Source organism: Daphnia pulicaria, chromosome 1, assembly GCF_021234035.1.
Source record: "Daphnia pulicaria isolate SC F1-1A chromosome 1, SC_F0-13Bv2, whole genome shotgun sequence".
NCBI lineage: Eukaryota > Metazoa > Arthropoda > Branchiopoda > Diplostraca > Daphniidae > Daphnia > Daphnia pulicaria.
The window spans coordinates 40,949,333-40,970,701 of NC_060913.1; the positions used below are offsets into that span (position 1 = coordinate 40,949,333).

A 21,369-nucleotide genomic window follows, 5' to 3' on the forward strand; every position below is an offset into this window, starting at 1 on the left:
ACACACAAGTTATGAAAGAAAAAAAGAATAACCAAATTGAAATGATCTCGTCGTATTTTTGTTGAATTGCTCATTCTTCTCCCCCCCCCCCCCTATAGCGTGCGCTGTCTTTGTTATCAAACCATTCCCGTCTCTCAACCTTAATTTGTCTTTTGTTTTCTTAACTGGCCCATCAAAAAAGTGCCGCAACCATACGTGAATAATATCGTGAAAAGAATTTGAGTTTTTTTTTTCTTTTTTAAAAAATAATTACCTGCGAGGCCCCGTGAAACCAGTTTTGTCTCATCTCATAAACACCGGCTAGAATACGGTACATCATCAACGTCTTTAGATTGTTCTCTTTTTTATTAAATTCCACAATCCCCCTGTCAAAAAAAATAAAAATAAAGTCCTTCCCCTCCCTCTCCTGTTCCCAATCTAATAAAAATAAAATTCAACAGTTGTTTGATGTAATCGTTCATCGTACCGTTAACGGGCTCAGCGGCGGCAATCTGGCGGAACTCGCCGCGATGACGGAATGATGATGACGAAAAAAAAAAGGAATGATGATACAAAGGCGTGCAAATGATTATAAATAGCGAAGGGAAAGATAAAAATATCATTGAAAATTTGAAATAATGGCTTCCTGATCAAACATGAAATTTTGACAAAAAAAAGAAAAAAAAAATTGATTGTGCATACTTAACTCGATTGTCATTTAATGGGTCTCTTTGTAATTTTGATGAAACATTTCTTCGTTCAAAAAATATACAACACTATACGGTATGAAATATCCCGCCAAGTCGCGGTTATATTCCTTGTCCTCATTCTGTCAGTGCCATTTGTCGTGGCGTATTCTAGGCTAGGCTCGGCCCCCAGCAACAATAAGAAAAAAGCCAGCCCGAATGATAATAAAAATAATAATAATAAAAGCAAGAAGAACAAAGTCACATTAAGACTAGAGAGAGAGATAATATAGAGGTATTGCTCAAAACCGCGTTTCGCTCTACTGGAAAACGGGACGTAGGCCATACAGTAAAAAAGAAAAAAGACCTGGAAGGAATTGATTTGGATAGTAGATTTCGACTTTGGTATTTTTTCATTTATTGGCGGGTTTCAACGTTGGGAGGGATTGATAAAACCATACTGCGTGAGATGGTTTCTTGCTCTTTTTTGGGGGTTTTTAGAAAAAAAGAAAGAAAAAAGGGGAGAGTCATTGAGCTAACAATACTAGAATCCCGTTACAGCGACTCGTACCGTATTCCCGTTTGTTTTGTTCTTTCTCCTTTTTGCTACACCTCAGTTGAATCGAAAAGACTGATGGTGCTTGTTCTGCCCGGCTGTATTTACCTGCGTTTCGACTTGAAATTCAAAGAGGCCATCAGCATCTCTGAAAAGTAGCAACAGCACAGAAGAAAGACGAGTTCATTGGGCGGGATTACTTGTGAAAACTTAAGAAAGATCTCGTGAAATAGCTGAAGGGAGTTTCTCTCCAAAGGGAGTTGGACGGAATTTTTTCTTTTTAGCCGTATCCAGTTTGTCTCTCCCCCTCGTTCGGCATATACTGTGACTCACATAGTTGCCACTGCTTCAAAACAAGCCAGAGCACACACAAAAATATACAGACAAAACATGGCTGCCCACTGCAGAATTGTCGACGTAATCTTCTTTATTTTCGTTGGCATTACCTGCTGTCAAGTAAGTCGATTCATTTTAAATCGTGAAATGAAATTTTGCTTTTCATTTATACATTTAGAAAAATTTTGTTTGGTAAAAGAGGCTGCCGATAGAGGAAAAGCGTCACAGAGCACGTTAACTTCCGTGTCCTACATATTTCATTGCAACAAACTTATGTTTTCCATTGTTGCTCAACAGCAACTTGAAACTGGTTTTAATATTGAAATGTTTGTTCTATGCAGGCATCATCTTTACTGTCATTTAGTTATGGAGTACTTGAGGCCAAGAATGGGACAACAGAAGTAAGTTTCTGTGTCATCTACTATCCGAACATCACAAGTTATCCTTCAGAAAAAGTTGATGCGGTAAGTCAGATATCCTTTTTTTTTTTTAACTGGCATTAGTAATTTATCATTTGCAAATTCACAGGTGTATGACTCCATCATCGACTTGTCATCTTGGGATGGGTGCAGCGAGACTCCTCCCAGTGCGGATGACATTTCTGACAAGTTTGTGATAACAAGTAATGGAAACTGCTCAATTATCAAGAAAGCAGAAACCATTAAAGTGAGTAAAAAATCAAGAATACCAGTTCTTATGTAGACTGATAAAATATTTCTGCAGAGGTTCAATGGTAAAGGGCTTCTCATAGTAGCAGCCCAAGTGATTCACCTGTCAGCTAATATTAGTTATCCAGTTGAAATTCCCATTGCTCTTATTGGACAAGATTCAAAAACTATTCTTGTGGTAAGTGTGTTGATTTATATTTTAATGTGCCAATGGTTTACAATAATCTGTATATTTTTTACCATTAGGGATTAGGAAGTAGTGTACAAATATTTATTTATTCCCCAATCGATGGATCCCACATGGACTATAGTCTCCTTGTCATTTGGAGCTTAGCTGTGTTAACAGTGGGCATTGGTGCTTATTGGAGTGGACTTGTCCGTCATGACCTGTAATTATAATTCCTCTAAACTCTTTTTCTCAAAATGAAAAGTGTTGCTATGCGATATGAAATGGGTCAATCGTGACCAGCTGCACTGTTCGGCGGATTGAGGCAACCAATGGCGGGGGTGATATTTCAAAATTTGTGTCCAACTAAATTCTAGTCTTAAGTCTTCTCGTGAAAGATAACAAAATATCGAAATCAGTAACTTTGTGCAACGTTTAAGGCTACTAGCCGTACTTTATCTTTATGACAGTAAAAAAAAAAAAACCTTAAGTTGACAACAAGTTGAACTTCTTAAAGTAATAAAATATTATATTAGTAAATTTTTTGGAACACAAGAGTTATCTTAAAGTTACTTTAAAATTGTATTAGATTACACTCTTCGTTTTTTCCCAAATCCGCTAATTAGTGTCAACGAGACACTAATAAAGTGACTAATAGATTTGACACGAGACTAACTTTAGAAATCATGAAAGATATTATGAATTTACCACCTAAACTAATATTTTTGTTCTTTTTTTGTCAGGCAAAAACAAAGCCGCCTAATCTCACAGGGGCATTCAGGTGAGGAATCAGAAGAGGCCAAAGCCATCCTTCAAGAAGAAGTTTCACTATCAGTTACTCCTATGCTGGTGGGCGTATTCGTGCTGTGCATGTGTGGCATGCTGCTCCTGCTCTACTTTTTCTTCAGCTACTTGGGTAAGTTATTGCGCTCATTGTTACCCAACATCAACAATATACATGTTTTATTATTCTCGACAATGTAGTTTACGTCATCATCGGCCTGTTCGTTTTGGCGTCAATCACAGCTGTTTACCAGTGCCTTGAGCCAATTGTCCGTCGTATTCCGGTCGGGGCTTTCAAGTACGAACGTTTATTATACGTAAAACGTATTCATTCCTCGAGTACATATTCATCGTAAATGTTTTCCTTTTTCTAGATTGCCTCGTTGCGACGCTGGCTTTGTCCAAGTCCACGTTGAAGTGCGGCAACTCGTTTTATTTATTGGAGCCGTGACACTGGCCGTCTGCTGGGTGGTATACCGCAAAGAGAAATTCGCATGGATTCTACAGGATATTCTGGGTTTTGCTTTCAGGTACATATTCAAAAAACAAAAAAGGCCATCACCGTACACACATTTGTTAGCTATAACTGCCTTTTGTTGTTTCGTTTTAGCGTCAATATGATTCGTCAGGTGCGGTTGCCCAGCTTGAAAATCTGCACACTCCTTCTAGTCTTGCTCTTCTTTTACGACATTTTCTTCGTCTTCATTACGCCGCTTTTCACCAAGGTAAATGGCACTTTGTTAATCTACTTTTCAAGTCTATTTAAGGGCTCGTACATTTTAATAAAGAAATGTACAAGTCGCATAGCGGTGTCCAGAAAACGACAGATGTGATTGCTCGCCTCTCTCTCTCTCTCTCTCTCTCTCTTTCTTTTTATTATTATTATTTTGTTGCCATTCCTTTCCGCTGGTCGTATTATGTTCATCATTAAAACAGCTGTCGTAGTCATTACCCACGTACGAGAAATGCCCAGCTTCTACTTGATGAGAGTAACAAACTATATTGGCAACATAGTTTTCCAGATAAAATCAAAATCATTTCCACTTACACTTAATGGCGAGTTTTAATAGGATTAAAAGAACCGCAAGAGTCGCCTTCTTTGTTACTTTGTACCGCTTAATTCATGTCTTAAATCGCTAAAGTAGCTCTTGTTTGATGTCCGCCTGCATAACTCGGTAATATGGACCTTGGTTAGTTAAAAGCGAAGCTCTGGAACTGAGATTAAGAAACTGGTATTTTTAAAAATGTGAAACCTCGCTTCATTCCCCGTTTTTGATATGATGACTTTAACAGAACGGCCAGAGCGTGATGGTGGAGGTGGCAACGGGCGGAGGATCGGGTGTCTCTGGAGGAACGGGAGGCAACAGCGGCAACTCTTCGGGAGGCGACGAGCAGCTGCCCATGGTCATCCGCGTCCCGCATTTAGGTTACGACCCACTGAGCGTCTGCTGGCAACGCTATTCGCTTCTCGGCTTCGGCGACATTCTCGTCCCGGGCATGCTGGTCGGATTCTGCCACGGATTCGATTTGGCAACTGCCAATCGCCGCAAACTCTACTACATCAGCACGCTGATCGGTGAGTTTCTTCTCTTCTCTTTAGAAACTGGAAGAAATGAAAAAGACCTAGTCGGACTAGGTCGGTTTTCATTCCGACTTCCGAGCCTGGGATTGTTTTTATAGAAAAATACGATGCCCCACCAAGATGAGAGCGAGTGCTTCTTGTCTCTGTCGGATGGGATCCATTTACACATGCACCCTCAACATGATGGGGTCTTTCTCGTCGTCTCTCTTGTCATGCCAGCGATATAGGGGCCGTGCCATGTTTTGTTTGTAAACAAGCTCTCGATTCTGGAGCGACTGGAAGCTAGCTCGTGTAACATGTGGACTTTCGAGCCCGTCTCAGGCCAAGAAAACAGAACAAACATTAAAAAAACAAAATGAAAAAAATAAAATATATGAACAAACAACGTTTACACGAAATAACCGAGAGAGAGAAAAAACAAAGTTGAAAGTGAAAAAAAGGATTGAGTAGCATCTGTCGCTAGTCGACTTCGCCGCTTATAATTATATCACAGGGAACAAATCGTTTTTCGTTTTCCCAACCGGTACGCACTGCTGGTTGGCTCTTTTTTTTGTTTTTTGGCAGTACTAACACGCAGCCCAGTTGAAACGGCCAACTGTTGTCGCCGCGATTCGGTGCGGAGCATTTATTCTCTTTCCCATAAAAAAGTTAACTGTGGGTTGAAAAAAAAAAATAAGAAAAAAGAAAAAGAGTCAGAAAGAAAAGTGACCATAACAGAAACGTTGTTGAGAATGTTGGCAGAAGAAAACAGATGGGGGGCTCTTCAATGAATCGACGTCTGTTTATCTGATTCATATGCTGTGCAGCAGGAGCAGCGGATGGAGAGACTCAGGAACTGAAACCGAATAAGCGGTTTGGAACGAGGAGGGAAACCAGGCATCATCCTTGATCTACTTTGGCTGTGAATGTAGCCGGTCGCGATGACCGAGTCGCGCTCGTTGAGGAATCAGTGTAAAACGATCCGCCCGCCTTCTTGTTATGAATCGGGATAAAAAAGAACGTTTTCCCTACTCTTCTAGCGTTTCTAGCTTTTCTCTCTCTTCTTCCTCCTTTTTTTCCGTCTAATTTTTTCTCTCTTTCCTCTTCCACTCTCTTGCTCCGCTTTTCTTTTTTTCTTTAAACTGTTTGGTGTCTGCAATTTGTTGAAAATGAGCCCGAGTTTATCGCGCTTGGCTCCGGTCGGGAACGACTCTGTGTCGCTCTTCGTGGTCTCATCGTGTCTCTCTCGCCTTGTGTGTTTACACGGCTACTTCAGCTCATTTCCCTCCCCTCGCAGCAACTGCTGCTCATCGTCCTATCAATCTTCTTTCTATTTCTCTTATTTTATTTTATTTTGTTTCTTGTTTTATTTTCTGATGACCACTAACTTCTCATGATAGTTGGCTGGGCTTTCGGGCACTGGCTGCTATTGACGTTCGATGGAACGCTAGACAGACGGAACCAGGGAGCGGCACTCCTTCTCCCCTTTTTCTTCTTCTTCTTCATCTACAACTGATTTCTTCTTCTTCTTCTCTCGATTCGTGTTATATATCCCGTCCGTTGGCTATATACATTCGATCTGCATACACACCAAGTCTGTTTCCCTCATTAAAGGGCCAACTATGGTGGAGTCACAACAAGACCTAAATTTTTTTGTTAGCTCTCTCTCTCCTGATGGCTTGTGTCGTCGACTTCTTGTAGGCCATCTCGAAAGAGGTCGTAGTCATTCAGTAAGCCAACCGTCTTCAACATTTTCCTTTCAAAGGTTCTTATAACTTGAAATCGGCGCCGATACACCAGCAGGGTCTGGTGTATATATCTCTTCTTCTTATGCTACCATCTTATATTTTATTATTTTTCTTTGATTTTCTTCCGCCGCTTTTCTCTCTCTCTCTCTCTTTCTCTCACTCTCCGGACTAGCGATGATGTCTGGAGAAGGAGCTCGAAGCCAAAACACGTCGATCATAGCTGAGAGGGGGGCAAGGCCGTTTTGAGCCAGCTCTATCTGAGCTGACTCGGCGCACAAACAACTTCCTCGCTATTATACATTCCCCGAACGACTATTATATGGCCATGTTGAACATTGATAAAACTTCCAGATGAATTCTGTCGTTGAAGATGATTTAATTTAATTTTTCTCTGCGTTTGAACCGTTGATGAAAAGAGACTAACAGTTCATCGAATTTTTCAATTTTTTCCAATTCGTTTTCAGCCTATGGCCTGGGACTGATGGTCACCTTTGCCGGTCTCTACCTGATGGCAGTTGCTCAACCGGCTTTGCTCTACTTGGTTCCGTTCACTCTTATTCCCGTTTTCTTGTTGGGCCTTTGTCGACGAGAGTTTTCGATCCTCTGGAACGGAGATGGACAGGTATGAATATTTCAGCCGACAAATTCTGATGTGATGAAAATATTTAACTTGTTTCTTCTCGTTTTTTTTTCAACAGGTTGTCGAGAATACAAGATTAACCGACAGCTCCAACTTGGAATGCGCCCAACCAAAAGTCGATCCGGCAAAGGAATCGCTATCCGAAAGATCTTCAACCACCAAAGATCGAGACGCTTTGATGGATTAGCTGTAAGCGTCGATTGGCATACAGTGCTGGTCACGACAATTAAGACCAAGAAAATATGCTCTACATTTTGATTATCGGTTTGCCTTTTTTTTTTTTTTTTAATTATTATTATTCCTCAATTATTTTTAAAAAACCCCAAGTGGTTAAAGAAAAGAAAAACAGAAAAAAAAGTCAAAATTCGTATTCACAGATGGTTCTCTCCTTTTCGCGGACTGCCGTCCAGCGCTCATACTTTTCCTTTCTCTATTTCTCCCCATTCTATATTCTCCCGTTATTTGAAAAATTTGTTTACTTCCCGACGAGTGCACTTGTTTAAAAAAGATTTCAAACAAAAAGTTGGTGCAATAACGTTATTTAAAAACTCCCTCGCACAGCAAATGTCGTTGGTCGGCCCTGTGAAACGCTTGAAGTTGGCGGTCGAGGAAGGAGATTGCTTGAGTCTAAATGCGATATCGATCCTGACACACACAAAAAAAAATTGAATTCGTCGTTTACTTTATACACCTAATAATCTCTCACCTCTTCAGCGCAGCAACTATCGCTCTCTCTATATATATCGTAGATGTTCCATGTGTCGTTGTTCTCCGTGATGGAGCCATGTAACTGTTGTGGATACGATATTACTATTAATACAAAACAGACACACTCTCTCAAAAAAAAAAAAAAAAAAAAAAAAAAAAAAAAAACAGAAAATTTTGACAGCGTTCCAGTTCGAGATGGGGCAAAGGAAGATCTCAATAGCAGCCTGCTGCTGCACTTTCCATACGTTCCATCGGCCCTCGACTCGCCCCGTCGGGGAGGATGACCGTACACAAGAGGCCAAGAGCCGAAAAGAAGAAGAAGAAGGACTGGTGGAAAGGTTGACGTCACGTAGGGCGCGACTGGCAAATGAATCAAAGACATGAGATGGCCGGCCGGCTGGGCCGAGGTCAATTCGCGCTGCAGACGTTCCAACGAACCCACCACTTGACGGCAAATGAGAGAGAGAAGAAAAAAATGGTTGGGATGTCTATGCTGCTGTGGCCCATTAGTTTTCGGTCGTCGGGTTTGCTTTACTTTTTTTCTTTGGTCTCCATGAAACTTGTGTAATTTCCCTTATGTCTATCGATTATTAATGATGACGAATTTTCTCTCACTTTTCCACCAGATTTTTATGTAACGTGTAGGGAATTGACCGTACGAAAACGACGACGACGACGGAGGATCCTTGAATTTAGATTGGTCGACTGCGAAGGAAAACAAGAGGAGGGAGACTTAATGTATGGTAATGATTATGACGGTTATCATTATATTGGATTTGATTATTTATTGTGGTGAATAGAGTCAGGGCCGGGCTGCAGAGTTGATGTTTTCTTTCCGAGCCTTCACGTATGGCCGCAGAGTTGAAGCAGAAGAAGCAGAAGAAGAGGGAGCCAAGAAGGGGGGGGGGGATGTCAAGAGAATGAGAGAGAGAAAAGACATGCAGCAGCAGGAGCAGCAAGAGCGGAGGGTGTTGGGTAAGAAGATGAGGACGGGATGGCGACGGGAGGAACGGGAGAAGAGTCTGGTGGAGCTGGGAAGGAGGATGCTGGTCGTAGGGCGTCTATAAATGTCTAGCCGACTGGCAAGAGTAGCACTCCTCACACTGGGGAGGCCGTGGGGTCTGGGAACCCGGGACCGATTTCGACTCGACTGACTTTTTAGTGTGCATGCCAGTCTTGAAGGGGTTAGTGTGTGTGGGCCGATCCTGGTAGAAATTGCCGCCGTCCTCGATCACGTCGGTCAGTGTGTGACTCGTCTTCACCGAAGACACATCGAACAAAATACGAGTGTGGCGTATGACTAGGCCACCGCGGCGCTCGGTGTGATCTGTGTGGGCCTCCCCGCTTGGAAGTTGGAACCAGCAACTAGCATTAGAAAAAGGAGGGGAGACGGGACACGTTATTTTGCCCGCTTCGTCCCTCGCAGCGCGACTTGGACTTCGGTAGTTTTTTTTTTCGGTCCCATCCGTTTTGGACATTTTGGAACCTCAAGAACTCGAAAAGACTGCGCGTCTCTCAGACTCTGTTGTTGTGTCTCGTGTGAAACTCCTTGCCTGACAGCCATGCGGCTTGCGATGGGCCGCAGCGGCAGGATACAGCGGCTACCGCTCCTGCTGCTCCTCGTCGTCCTCATCTCGGCCGGCGTGAGCGGCAAGCCTCAACAAGGAGCCGGAGGTGGAGAGGAATCACCCGAAGGAGACTACGCTGATAACTACGACGAGTACAATCCCGTTGACTACGAACCAGAATACGAAGAAGGTACGTCCATATTCTGCACAACCCCCCCCCCCCCTTCCAGTTCGTTCGTTCAACTCCGTTCAATCATTGGAAAATGGTCGAATCGGGTGGAAATATTTTTGAACCAAAAATAATTTGCAACGCAATCGCAAAAGGCAAAGGCTCGTCGCCTCCCGCAATCGTCTACTAGAACCCGTTTCGCCCAACTTGTCCTTGTCCCCTATCAGCACGGTCACGATGGGTCATCTCTCTTTTGCTTTGGCGTTGGTGTAAGAGAAAAAAAAATAGAGAAACGGACGAGGTTCAAAAGTTCGCCAGTTTGTTTGGCACTCTTTTTTTTTTCTTCTTCCCGTTGCTGTACAGCAAGTCCCGTCATGTCCCCGTTTATTCCCGAGGCCAATAAGATGGAAGTTTGCGTCGTTGAAAAGAACCCTGGACAGATTGTGTTACACATTGGCGCGGAGGCGCTTTCGCGGCCTGCTGGAAACTTCGTCTTTCAATCCCAGTGTGTGATTGGAAATATAAAAACGACACCATCTTCGTCCAGAGTCTTGTAATTAAAAAAAAGAAAAAGAAATAAAAAAGACGGGGGGGAGGTCAAGCCGAAAGGTTATCGGACTGAGCGATCACCAGTCGACGAGTCTGCATGTTTATTCGACAGCGCCGGATCACGGTCGCGCCGTTTCAATCGTTGCCTATTTTTGTTTATTTGTCTCTCTACAGTTTCCATCCATATCGTCTGTTTATTTTATCAGAACGTGTTCTCAAGGATTTATTTCTCTCTTGCATTTCTCTTTTCTCTCCTCTCATTTTCTCTACTTTTTATTTTTGAAAACAAACAGGCGCAGACGGAGGTCGGAGACCGGCCCAGCCCGGACGTAACGGACCTGGCCGAGGTATAATTGCATCTTTATTTCAATCGATTTTTGATGATTTTGATGACAGGGATCGACCATTGTTTTGTTTTTGTTTTTCTGTTGCTTCCGGACTTTTGGGAGACATGTTGAAAGCTGAACGGTTTGTGCTTGAACGAGTTAAAAGCCTGGGGGGAAACAAAAAAAAAAGAAAGCAAAAACAATTGACTGTTGAAGTCAGCAAAGCTGAGGCTTTACATTCACGCTGCTCCTTCGGTCGCCCGCTTTGACTATCGGATAATCAGACATTCCATGGGGCGACCGAAGTTGTCACGCCCGAAATAACTTTCACAGTTTCACCCTACCGAGAGACATTGGGGGATGAACCATTTTTAGAAAAACCTAAAAGAGTCTTTTGTGACCAAGGCAGTTCATTAAAAACCGCCATTTCTCAAAGACTTTTGGTCTTTCTCCCTCACCATTCCCATTTGCCTCATCCGCCCTCTTTCTAGGACAACATCCGCGACTTAATGTCCTGTGTTTTTGTCAAAGTCATTTTCAGTTAATGTTGACTTTGTTTGTTTGTTCAAATATTATAATTATATCCCTTGCCTCTATCTACCTTTCTCCATGTTTCGTTTAAAAAAAAACAACTCCACTTGACTTCTATCTCGGTCCTCTTGCGCACTTTTCCGGCTTAAATCCTACTACCTTGCACTTGATGAATCAGCTCCCGCTCCGGCTCCTGTCGACGAAAATGGAGATGGTGATGTTGAAAGCGGAGGCCGCCCAGATGTTGCAGGTATGTTTCAGTCGATGCTGCGCTCAAGTTTGATTTTCAAATCTTCACTTGCATGCACTCACCACGGCAAGGGGCTCAATTAAAATCAAACATATCGTCGCATCAAGAAGCGAAAATTTGATTTTGTTTTCAATTTGAAATGCCAATATCGTTCACTCACGACCTAGTCGGGTCGTTTCACTCTCACTTAATGCACACATTTTTATTTATGACTTTCACAGCTCCTGCACCAGCTCAACCAGAAGCTACAGAGGAGGAAAATCCGGATGGTAAAATTTAATTTGTGAATTTTAATTGAGTCAAGATTGGATGAAAAAGAAAAATCAATTTGTTTTTAAATTATCCCATAATGGCTGGAATCGATTGGATTTCATTTTCTCTTTCGTATTTTGAAACAGATTACGAACCGGGTCAGACCGATCCTCCACCACCGCCTCCACCGGCCCCAACAACGACAACTCAAAGGCCCGTCTATCGCCCGCCTCCCGCTCCACCAGCACAGCCACCAGCGAGAGCTCCTGCTGCTCCACTCGTGACAGCAACAGGTACGAGCAGTTTCTGCCTGATATCTCTTAGTTTCATTATGTTAAATCCCGCCATTCCACAGCTGAAATTTAAAAAAAATTGTTTCATAAAAAAAAAGAAATCCACCACTCAGTTGAATGAATTCCACTGGGAAAAGAGAAACAGGGGACTTTTTATAACAGTTTTCTCCCCCTATGAATGGAAAAAAGAAATCCTCATATCGCTACGCCATATTTACACATATCACTGCACGACAACATTCAACATTCATCGCACGCTCACTTGTTACCATATTTGCTTCTTTTTTTTTGTTTTTTTCTTCCATCTTTTTTCTTTATCTCTTCAGGCAACGATGATTGCGCTGGAGTCGTATGCCCGGAGGTCGAGTGCGAGACTCAGCAGTACATTCGTCTCGGCGAATGCTGCCCGGTTTGCGCGGGTCAGTTTTTCTCCTGATATAAATATCAACCATTTAAATCGCTTTCCCTAGTTCCCTCATTTGTTCAAACATCAACATCATAATCACCCACTGCCTTGAACATGAGGGTCCACTGACCAATTTCATTAACCTGATCATCTATTTGGACCATTTCAGCTGTCGGTCCTGAAGATGGAGAACAATCAATGGTGAGTTTTATATTTCAATTCTCTTTGATTGTCGACTAAAAAATCTATATTTTTTTCATTCATCAGGGTCCCCAAGGTGAGATTGGCACTCCTGGACGTCCTGGAGAAGCTGGCGAGCCCGGAACACCAGGCAACCCCGGTACTCCTGGCAACCCTGGACCACCAGGACCACCACCCGATGTGACTCCCTTCCTGCAGTCGTTGCAGACCTCGCAAGGCGGAGCCGAGAAAGGCCCTGGACCAGATCCGTTCTCTTTCCTTCAAGCTCAAACCGGACCCGTAGGTCCTCGCGGAACAGGCGGCCCTCCCGGCCCTCCAGGTCCTCAGGGATTCCAAGGAGTTCGTGGTGAAGCTGGTGAGCCTGGACCTGTTGGCGCTCCTGGAGGTGGTGGACCGCGAGGTCTCCCCGGTCTTCCCGGCAAAGATGTCAGTCATTCTTAATTTCTAGATTTGTCTTTTTTTTTCTGGTCGATCTTTAATCATTTATTCTATTCATTTTCTAAAATGATCATAGGGTGACTCTGGAGAAGACGGTCAACCTGGACCAACTGGTGCTGCTGGACCTGCAGGCCCTCGAGGCTTACCGGGAATGCCCGGTTTGCCAGGAGTCAAAGGCCACCGTGGTTTCCCCGGTTTGGACGGCTCCAAAGGAGAACCTGGCCCAAGTGGTGAAAAGGGAACGCAAGGTTTGACCGGCCCAATGGGACCTGTTGGCCCAACTGTAAGTTCTGCTTTTATCATCTAATTAATACTTAAACCGATTTTTAGACCAAAAAAACTAAAAATCAACAAAATTTCTCTTCAATCAGGGTCCTGCTGGCCCACGAGGAGAAAGAGGACGTGAAGGACCCCCTGGCCCTGCTGGTTTAAGAGGAATCGATGGTTTGGCTGGACCCCCCGGACCACCTGTAATTATTGTTCTACCATTTAAATATTTCCACTTGAAATCTGACAACAATTTTCCACTTGGACGGAATCTTTTTCATAGGGCGCTGTTGGTAAATCAGGACCACCCGGCTTCCCCGGCAGTCCCGGTTCCAAAGGTGACATGGGCGGCCCCGGACCTAAAGGTAGCCAAGGCTTGCAAGGCCCACGCGGAGAGGCAGGCAAACCCGGAGTTCCTGGTGAAGCAGGTCCTCCTGGCCCGGCCGGTAAAGATGGTCTAGCTGGTGACAAAGGTAGCCAAGGTGAAGTTGGTATTGCTGGAGCTCCTGGTTTCCCTGGTGCCCGCGGTCCCCCCGGACTTGCCGGCAGTCCAGGAACCCCTGGTGCTAAAGGCCACCCTGGTGAGAGCGGTACTCCTGGTGTCAAGGGTGAAACTGGTTTGAAGGGAGAAGTCGGTGCTGGTGGACCTCGCGGTCTGCCCGGCCCTACTGGAGCTGCTGGTAAGCGTGGTAAGATCGGTCCTCGCGGTACAAGTGGTGCTTCTGGCCCACCTGGTGAGCGTGGTGCCCCCGGAGGAAGAGGTTTGCCCGGAGCCGATGGACCCCCTGGACCTAAAGGTATTTATTAAATCATCGCTACGAATATAACCGATTACTTATTTAACTCTAAATTTTGTGTCACAGGTCAAAATGGTGATAGAGGACCAGCTGGTCCTGACGGACCCAAAGGAAAAGTCGGAGACCCAGGTCGTCCTGGACCTCCTGGTTTGCAAGGACTTCGCGGTCTTCCAGGCCGAACTGGACCTCCCGGCAAGCCTGGTAGCGCTGGAGAACGTGGTTTACCTGGTGCTGATGGCAAAAACGGAGAACAGGGACCCCAAGGTATCCAAGGTCTTCCCGGACCTACTGGTATTCCCGGAGAACGCGGTCTTATGGTAAATAGAAATCAATAATTTTCACAAATCCAGCGAAGCAAAGTAACATTCTCATTCAAAAACAGGGAGAGAACGGTAAAGACGGAGATCCTGGACCGACAGGAGCTCCCGGACCTCGCGGTGATTCAGGCAAAGACGGAGCTGCTGGTGCCCAAGGTCCTCCCGGCCCTCCTGGCGCTGATGGTGAACGCGGTCCCCCTGGCCCTGCTGGAGCTCGTGGTTTCCAGGTTTGCTATCCAATTTCTTCCATTATATTTTTTACTCCAAATTATGTTTTAATTCGGTAAATGTATTTGATTAGGGACTTCCTGGTGTCGCCGGAACTCCTGGTAACCCTGGTAAAGATGGTGAACCCGGTCTTCAAGGTGTTTCCGGCTTACCCGGTGCCAGCGGACCTCGCGGTGAGCGTGGATTCCCTGGCGAACGCGGACCGGTTGGTCCACCCGGAGGTCCTGGTGAACGCGGTCCAGTTGGTATGATGGGAGCTGACGGTCCATCGGTAAAATTTCCCTCATTCAATTTCAATGCGAAAACAATGTCTTAAAAATAATTATTATCATCTTTTCCCATCAAACAGGGTCCATCTGGTCCTAAAGGTGACAAGGGTCATGCCGGTCCTTCAGGTTTAGTGGTAAGTTTCAATCCACACTTCATTTTATATTTAATGAAAAACCAAATTCTCATATGCTACGAATGACTTTTTCAATTGCAGGGTTTGCCCGGTCAAAGAGGCCAACCTGGTCTGTCTGGTGAAAAGGGTGAACGCGGAACTCAGGGCCCGATTGGTCCCGAAGGTCCTGCAGGAAAACAAGGTGAACGCGGTTTGCAAGGTATCATGGGTCCCCCTGGACCTCCTGGCGAGCCAGCTGAACGAGGTGACACTGGACCACCCGGACCGGCTGGTGAAGCTGGTGCTATGGGTATGACTGGTGAACGCGGACCTCCTGGAGGCCCAGGCTTGCAAGGCTTCCCCGGCCCACAAGGTCCATCCGGTATTTCCGGTACCAAAGGTGAACGCGGTCTCTCTGGATCTAAGGGTGAGCAAGGCAACCCCGGTGCTGTCGGTAATCCCGGTGAGCCTGGTTCACCAGGTTTGCAAGGTTTGGTTGGACCTAAGGGTGCTCGTGGTGAATCTGGCAACAAGGGTGACCAAGGTCTTATGGGCCCACCTGGACGTGCTGGAGAACAGGGTCCTGCTGTGAGTTGAACATCATTGTCCGAGTTTCATCAAAATTCTAAATTTTAATGCATTTCATTTCTAAAGGGATCACAAGGACCTCCTGGACCACCTGGCTCAGCTGGTATGCCTGGTATCAAGGGTCAACCCGGTGACAATGGTCGCACTGGTAATGCTGGACCCCCTGGACAACCCGGAGCTCCTGGATCTGAAGGTCAAAAAGGAGAACAAGGTAGCGAAGGACCTATTGGACCTGTTGGACAGTCTGGACCCCAAGGTCCACCTGGAGACCGTGGTTTACCTGGACTCCCAGGCCCCGTTGGTGCGATCGGTGCTCGTGGATTACGCGGATCAGCCGTAAGGAAATTTCAAAAGAAAATCTAAATTCTCTTTTAATTACCCAAATTTCTTCTCAAATTTAGGGTGAAACTGGACCCCCAGGTAGACCCGGAAATGAAGGACCTCCCGGTCCAATTGGTCTTGTTGGCCCAGTCGGCCCGATTGGTCCACCTGGAGAACCTGGACCTGAAGGCTCACCCGGCAAAGAAGGACCTCCTGGTATTGGTGGACGCCCCGGAGACAAGGGACCCCCCGGTTCCGTTGGCCCTCTCGGACCTCCCGGTCCTTCTGGACTTCCCGTATGCTAATGAAATTAGATTTCAATTTGATTCATTTAAATCATCGTACATTATTATTATGTTTAGGGATCACCTGGACAATCTGGACCTCCCGGCCCTACTGGAGAGCGTGGTTCCATTGGTGAAACTGGCCCAATGGGTGTTGAAGGCCCTCCTGTAAGTATTTGGTTTAAACATGCAATTCAAATCAGGTAAATAACGAAAAATCTCTATTCTAATTTAGGGACCTCGTGGTAAACCTGGTGTCCAAGGTATTCAAGGTGAACGCGGAGAGCGTGGAGAATCTGGAGCTAAAGGCGCCAAGGGTCATCGCGGTCTCATTGGTCTGCAAGGTCTTCCCGGCGCACTTGTACAGCAAATTTCCTATCCTTTATTTTATCTTGATACTTGTTACCCGTCACTCAACGAAATCATTTCATTTGCTTGATTGTAGGGCGCCCAAGGAGACCGAGGACCGATGGGTCTCGCTGGACCTCCTGGCAAATCTGGAGAACCTGGACCTAAAGGTCCTGCTGGCCGTGACGGAAGCTCTGGACCTCAGGGCATTATGGGACCACCTGGCCCTCGCGGTCCTGCTGGTGAATCTGGTAAATCTGGTCCTCCCGGCTCTCCTGGTCCTGCTGGACCTCCTGGACCTCCTGGTGAATCGATGGGTTACGACGCTGCTGCATTGGCCGCCATCCTCGGACAAGGTTCCTCCAAGGTAATTCAAATTTTAAATCAAACTGATTTATTCCTTGCAGCCTATTAAGTTGTATGTTATTTTTAGGGACCTGATCCGATGGCTGGTGATGACCCGTCTCGCCTGTTTGCCAAACTAACAGACGACGACCGTAAAGCTTTGGTTGTGAAAGCTTACGAGCAACTCAAGGTCTCGTTTGACAAGTACACTAAGCCTAGTGGAGACAAGGCTGCTCCAGCCAGGACTTGCCGTGATCTGGCCGTTGCCCACCCTGAACTTCCATCTGGAGACTACTGGATCGATCCCAACCAAGGTGACACCAAAGATTCTATCTTGGTATTCTGCGAGATGAACCGACGATCCACCTGCATCCGACCCAAGCCCGAGAAAACCAAGCAAATTACTTATCTCGGCAAACCTCGTGCTGAAGTTTGGTTCTCCGAAATGGATTCCGGCTTCCAGGTATATCAGTTTATTTGTGGCCCTTTTGTTGTTCGACCATTAATATTAATTTTTTTCTCACCTTCGCAGTTCACTTACAAATCAGACAGCAACCAAATGACATTCTTGCAGCTGTTGTCTACTCACGGAAGCCAAAACTTGACATACCACTGCCGCAACTCCGTGGCTAATTACGATGCCAATGATCGGTCCTACAAAAAATCAATGAAGATTCTCGGCTGGAACGATATTGAGCTCAACGCTATGGGCAAGAAGAGATTCAAGTACGAAGTGACCGAAGACGAGTGTAAAGTAAGTTATCGCAGAAAAATACTGAGGCTTCCCGGCTATGACGATTGATGTCTAATTAAAATCTTCTTTACAGTCTCGCTCCGACACTTGGGCCAAATCGGTTATCACATTCGAGACGGACAAGCCTAACCGATTGCCATTCGTTGATGTCGGAATTTTCGACATTGGTGAGCCAAACCAGCAGTTCTCTCTGGAGATTGGCATGGCTTGCTTCTGGTAAGCAGAAGAAGCCACATTTAACGGAGCGTCATTTTCCATCCTCGACTAAACAACACCACGCTCCTTCATTCTCGAAAACCCCACAAGTTTTTTCACATCCCAGCCCCTCCCAAAAGATTCATAAAATTATCATTAGAAATATGAAAGCTAGCCTTACTCGTCGCCGTTTTGAAACACTGCCATACCAGTAGAAGTCTAGAGCCTGTTTCAATATTTTGATTCAACTTAGAAAGTTTGATTTATTTTTTTTTTACTTGGAACCAGATATTTTGAAATTATTTCTGAATTGAGGACACAGGCTTTCGTTGTTTTGTTTTATTTCTCATTAAATTTCTTTCCGATGGTCGACCCCCCAAACTCTTTAATTTTGTCCTTCTTTCTGTCATTTCCTGAACCCCGGTGTGTTTTTTCCTCTCATGATAACAGTTTACGTGCCTATGCAGTCAGACCCTTTTGTAAACGCCTTCATTTGCTTTTGTTCAAGACATTTGGGTATTCGTTATGTGTTGGAATTTGGACCCCCTCTCCTTCATCTACATTTTCTTCCTCTTTGGATTTTCCTATGAATGTGTGGCATTTCGAATCTCTATCTGTCTCTCAAGGTTTTCTTATGACTTTTGCTTTTTGTAAAGAAGGTTCAATACACATACAAAACAAAGCCACTTGGATTTATTTTGAACACAATTTCTCTTCTATTTTTTTTTTTACAACATTTTCCCTATCATGCAACCTTGCACATTCCTCATTTAAACATTCAAGATGGCAGCTACGGCTAGCTGTGCCTGCTTGACAATTGCAATGCGTTTTGATTATGATTCGTTTCACTTAAGGTAATTTTGACATCACAATGCCTGCTTTTGTTTAAATGAACATACTTACTATGCAGTAATGAATAATGATGTAGTGAAAGTTTAACAGCTTTGAAGTAATCTGGGTAACTGGGGTTTCTCTATCGAATTGTGCTCTTTAAGTATTCATAACTAGCCATGTTCAGACATTTATGCTTTATGCTGTTGTGAGTATATTTCTGATTATACCTGCTTACTTTATCTTCTTTAATAATACTTCATGTGCTCTCACATGGTTATAAAATCAACACAAGAAGCATTGAACTGGATTTGTTTGCCTGATAAGAAATTTTTTACACCAACTTCCTGCCTATTGACAAATTGTGAAGAGAGAGCCAAAAGAAAAGAAGGTATGTCATCATTTTTGTTTGAATCAAAGAACTCATACATTTTGGAGAATTTTTTTTTTCAATTTGACAGAGATAACTCATTTTAATTGAACACTCATTAGGTAATTCTGCCAGTTATTATATAAAAAACAGGAAAAGAAATCATGTTGGTTAAGTAAGGAGATTTTCTACTGTGTCATCCTCATCGGAACAAGTAAATTTCTGAATTTCTTTTTAAAAATTCTGTAGTCATTAAGAAACAACATTTGTGGTGATGGCTATCAATTACCAAATTCATCATTTATTGTGGTATTCTCCAACTTCCAGATTTCCTGTTGCAATTGTAATTCGGGGTTGTAACTAAGTGTAAGTTGATTGCTCTTTAATAATTTTTTATCCCTGAGTTAACGGTGTGTGTATATTTGATTTTCAATTTATTTAGAAGTGGAGCCTTGGAGGTGATGATGGCAAACTACAACCACTGAATGTATCAGGGATCACCAAAGTGAATCATCATTTGGTATTGTTTGTTGTCATCGACATGGTCCCTGCCCCCACGAAATGAACTTGGTGTTGACATTATACAACCCCTTCATTCTGGATCATCTGGATGCCAAGAAAACTAGATTGGTGTTACTATATGTAAATCTCATTGTAAAATCACTCCATAATATTGTTAACTTTTTTATTTTTATTTTTCTATTTAGGTAATGACAGAGAGGATGCGGCCTAGATGAGCAAAAAAAAAAAAAAGAAATCGGCTGACAACGACGAAGGGTCTGCAATACGTTCGACGCTAATCATCTATTGTTGTTGGTATGATTTGTTTGTAAGTTAACCCGTTGGCTGCCACGCATTTTTCTCCCCATGTTAGCTTCTAGCACGGGCCCGTACTGTTCGGTCTCTTGGTGTAGGTGCCATGGGGCCGAATATGTCGCACCTCCTCCAGATTTGCCGTAAGGCCCTGTTAGGCAGTGCACCACGACAGCATCACACATCACAACAGATGAAATCCCCAAGGTACAATCTCTTCTATAATGAGAAGTGCTCCTACATCTGATAGTGATCCCAGATTGTTGACGAAATATCGTATACTGCTACGTTTACGTATCACCTTTTTAACTTTTAACTTCATTCCTGTCATTCTGCACTTTGCCCTACTTGTGATAAATCTTTATTTTCTCTGTGTAAGTTTCGATGGCCATTGATGTTCAGACTGTTGATGGAGAGATGCTGTAAGTGTTTTAATTTCTTATTACAATTAGTAAGAACACCTGTAAAAGGAATAACTTTTCAGGTGTTGAACCTTGATGTGCAGTATAACTATTCAAATTCCCGCCTTCATGGTGAACGAATCTTGCTCAAAATATTGTAAACTCATGTAGACGGTTCGCCGATTCCCCATTGCTCGGCCAAGTTTTGCATGAATTGATGGAGTTTTCAGTATACTTCTTTTTCTTCTCTAGCGAATTTTAAATAGACAAAACAATAGTAGTCTCACATATTTTTTTTTAGATACTTTGCTTTTACTTTTTTCATAAAAATACTCCTATTCATTGGTGATTATCGCGATTTCTGTAAATTTTAAATCTCAGTATTACTTTGTCAATGACTCAATGGGTTGGTTCTTAAGTTATATTAACCAGATCAAATAACACTAATTAAGAGAAATAGTTTAGAAAGAAAATCGGTAAATTGCACAGTGTCACCAAATAGCAATTACGTTTTGTTAGTGAACGGACAATTTTAAAATTAACTGTGTTTTATTTTTTAGCCTCGAAGTTGTGAAACAAAAGAACGCACATAGGCCATCCAACAACCAAACGCATTGAAAGGGATAAAAATTTAAAACGAATGTCATGAATTATGAACAATTAGTATCTTCAACACAAAAATCTAATTTCAACTGCCAATTTTTATGTTCGCTTTTCTCCTTCCATTCATTCATGTTCTCTGCCGTAAGCAGTTCTGAATGTTCGACGTCGAATTGCAACGACATTTTCTTGATTGAGTTGCTATCATTCAACAATAAATCAATTCCCTTTTTGGTCAAAGATATGGGGTGCGAAACGAACACTTTTTCTAAAACTTTTTTTCAAAAATCGATTACCAAATTTGATTTGAAAACAAATTGATAATCGATTTGAATATTGAAACCAAGTTGAAAATAAATTCAAAAATTGAAAATATTTTGAAAATGATTTCATAAATTGAAAATCATTTTGAAAAATGAAAATGATTTCGAAAAACTAAAATGAATTTGAAAAACTAAAATGATTTCGAAAAATGAAAACGAATTTGAAAAATGAAAATGAACTTGAATATCCATACAATTTCGGGAGTGCGATATGACCTATTTTTGTTGTGTAGGGTAATACTCGGCCTGCGGTCGAGAGAGACTTCAGCGGTGGCCGTTATGGCGGCAGCGGTGGCCAGCACCGCCCGGCAAGGGCTGATAGTATCGCTGACGGCCTAGCTGGCTGGAATCAGCGACATAGCCATCAATGGCTAGTCGGTTGTCTCGGGGT

At 43.5% G+C, this 21,369-nt stretch overlaps 2 protein-coding genes and 2 long non-coding RNA genes across 9 annotated transcripts; 3 read left to right on the forward strand and 1 right to left on the reverse strand.

Moving 5' to 3' along the window:
• The first annotated feature begins 1,280 nt into the window (after positions 1–1,280).
• On the forward strand, positions 1,281–9,287 carry LOC124320317 (signal peptide peptidase-like 2B). The gene is made up of 13 exons (XM_046783145.1): positions 1,281–1,677; positions 1,899–2,021; positions 2,086–2,223; positions 2,281–2,403; positions 2,472–2,614; positions 3,135–3,307; positions 3,376–3,472; positions 3,549–3,704; positions 3,785–3,899; positions 4,468–4,750; positions 6,948–7,105; positions 7,182–8,569; positions 8,632–9,287. The coding sequence occupies exons 1-12, from the start codon at positions 1,612–1,614 to the stop codon at positions 7,308–7,310; spliced, it is 1,704 nt and encodes a 567-aa protein (XP_046639101.1). The 5' UTR covers positions 1,281–1,611; the 3' UTR covers positions 7,311–8,569; positions 8,632–9,287.
• LOC124320528 lies at positions 3,109–20,503 on the reverse strand. Its single transcript, XR_006913970.1, has 3 exons — positions 19,681–20,503; positions 11,930–11,935; positions 3,109–3,121 (listed from the first exon to the last, which is right to left on the reverse strand). It is a non-coding gene; the product is annotated as an uncharacterized LOC124320528 (long non-coding RNA).
• Positions 9,068–18,326, forward strand: LOC124320224 (collagen alpha-1(I) chain-like). Of its 4 annotated transcripts, XM_046782979.1 has the most exons (24): positions 9,069–9,589; positions 10,411–10,464; positions 11,153–11,224; positions 11,446–11,493; positions 11,623–11,769; positions 12,096–12,188; positions 12,345–12,376; positions 12,443–12,802; positions 12,891–13,097; positions 13,186–13,284; positions 13,365–13,878; positions 13,945–14,195; positions 14,261–14,422; positions 14,497–14,694; positions 14,773–14,826; positions 14,908–15,393; positions 15,460–15,729; positions 15,795–16,010; positions 16,077–16,166; positions 16,234–16,359; positions 16,444–16,713; positions 16,780–17,154; positions 17,224–17,445; positions 17,519–18,326. In XM_046782979.1, exons 1-24 carry the CDS (start codon positions 9,394–9,396, stop codon positions 17,663–17,665), a joined length of 4,689 nt encoding a protein of 1,562 aa, XP_046638935.1. In that variant the 5' UTR covers positions 9,069–9,393; the 3' UTR covers positions 17,666–18,326. The 4 variants fall into 4 exon arrangements, with proteins under 4 accessions (XP_046638937.1, XP_046638936.1, XP_046638935.1 ...); XM_046782981.1 differs by lacking the exon at positions 12,096–12,188 and having other exon boundaries at positions 9,068–9,589; XM_046782980.1 differs by lacking the exon at positions 11,153–11,224 and having other exon boundaries at positions 9,068–9,589.
• LOC124320475 lies at positions 18,501–20,152 on the forward strand. Of its 3 annotated transcripts, none has more exons than XR_006913897.1 (6): positions 18,501–18,679; positions 18,767–18,862; positions 18,964–19,055; positions 19,169–19,207; positions 19,284–19,483; positions 19,549–20,152. It is a non-coding gene; the product is annotated as an uncharacterized LOC124320475 (long non-coding RNA). The 3 variants fall into 3 exon arrangements; XR_006913896.1 differs by having other exon boundaries at positions 18,770–18,862; XR_006913895.1 differs by lacking the exon at positions 18,501–18,679 and having other exon boundaries at positions 18,687–18,862.
• Positions 20,504–21,369: the final 866 nt, after the last annotated feature.

Bases quoted from the DNA above. Each gene is read 5' to 3' on its own strand.
- LOC124320317 (XM_046783145.1), top strand. From the start codon at position 1,612: ATGGCTGCCCACTGCAGAATTGTCGACGTAATCTTCTTTATTTTCGTT. The intron at 2,224-2,280 runs GTGAGTAAAAAA...ATATTTCTGCAG, and splicing joins AGAAAGCAGAAACCATTAAA to AGGTTCAATGGTAAAGGGCT. The intron at 3,705-3,784 runs GTACATATTCAA...GTTTCGTTTTAG, and splicing joins ATTCTGGGTTTTGCTTTCAG to CGTCAATATGATTCGTCAGG.
- LOC124320224 (XM_046782979.1), top strand. From the start codon at position 9,394: ATGCGGCTTGCGATGGGCCGCAGCGGCAGGATACAGCGGCTACCGCTC. The intron at 14,695-14,772 runs GTAAAATTTCCC...CCCATCAAACAG, and splicing joins TGGGAGCTGACGGTCCATCG to GGTCCATCTGGTCCTAAAGG. The intron at 16,360-16,443 runs GTACAGCAAATT...GCTTGATTGTAG, and splicing joins AAGGTCTTCCCGGCGCACTT to GGCGCCCAAGGAGACCGAGG.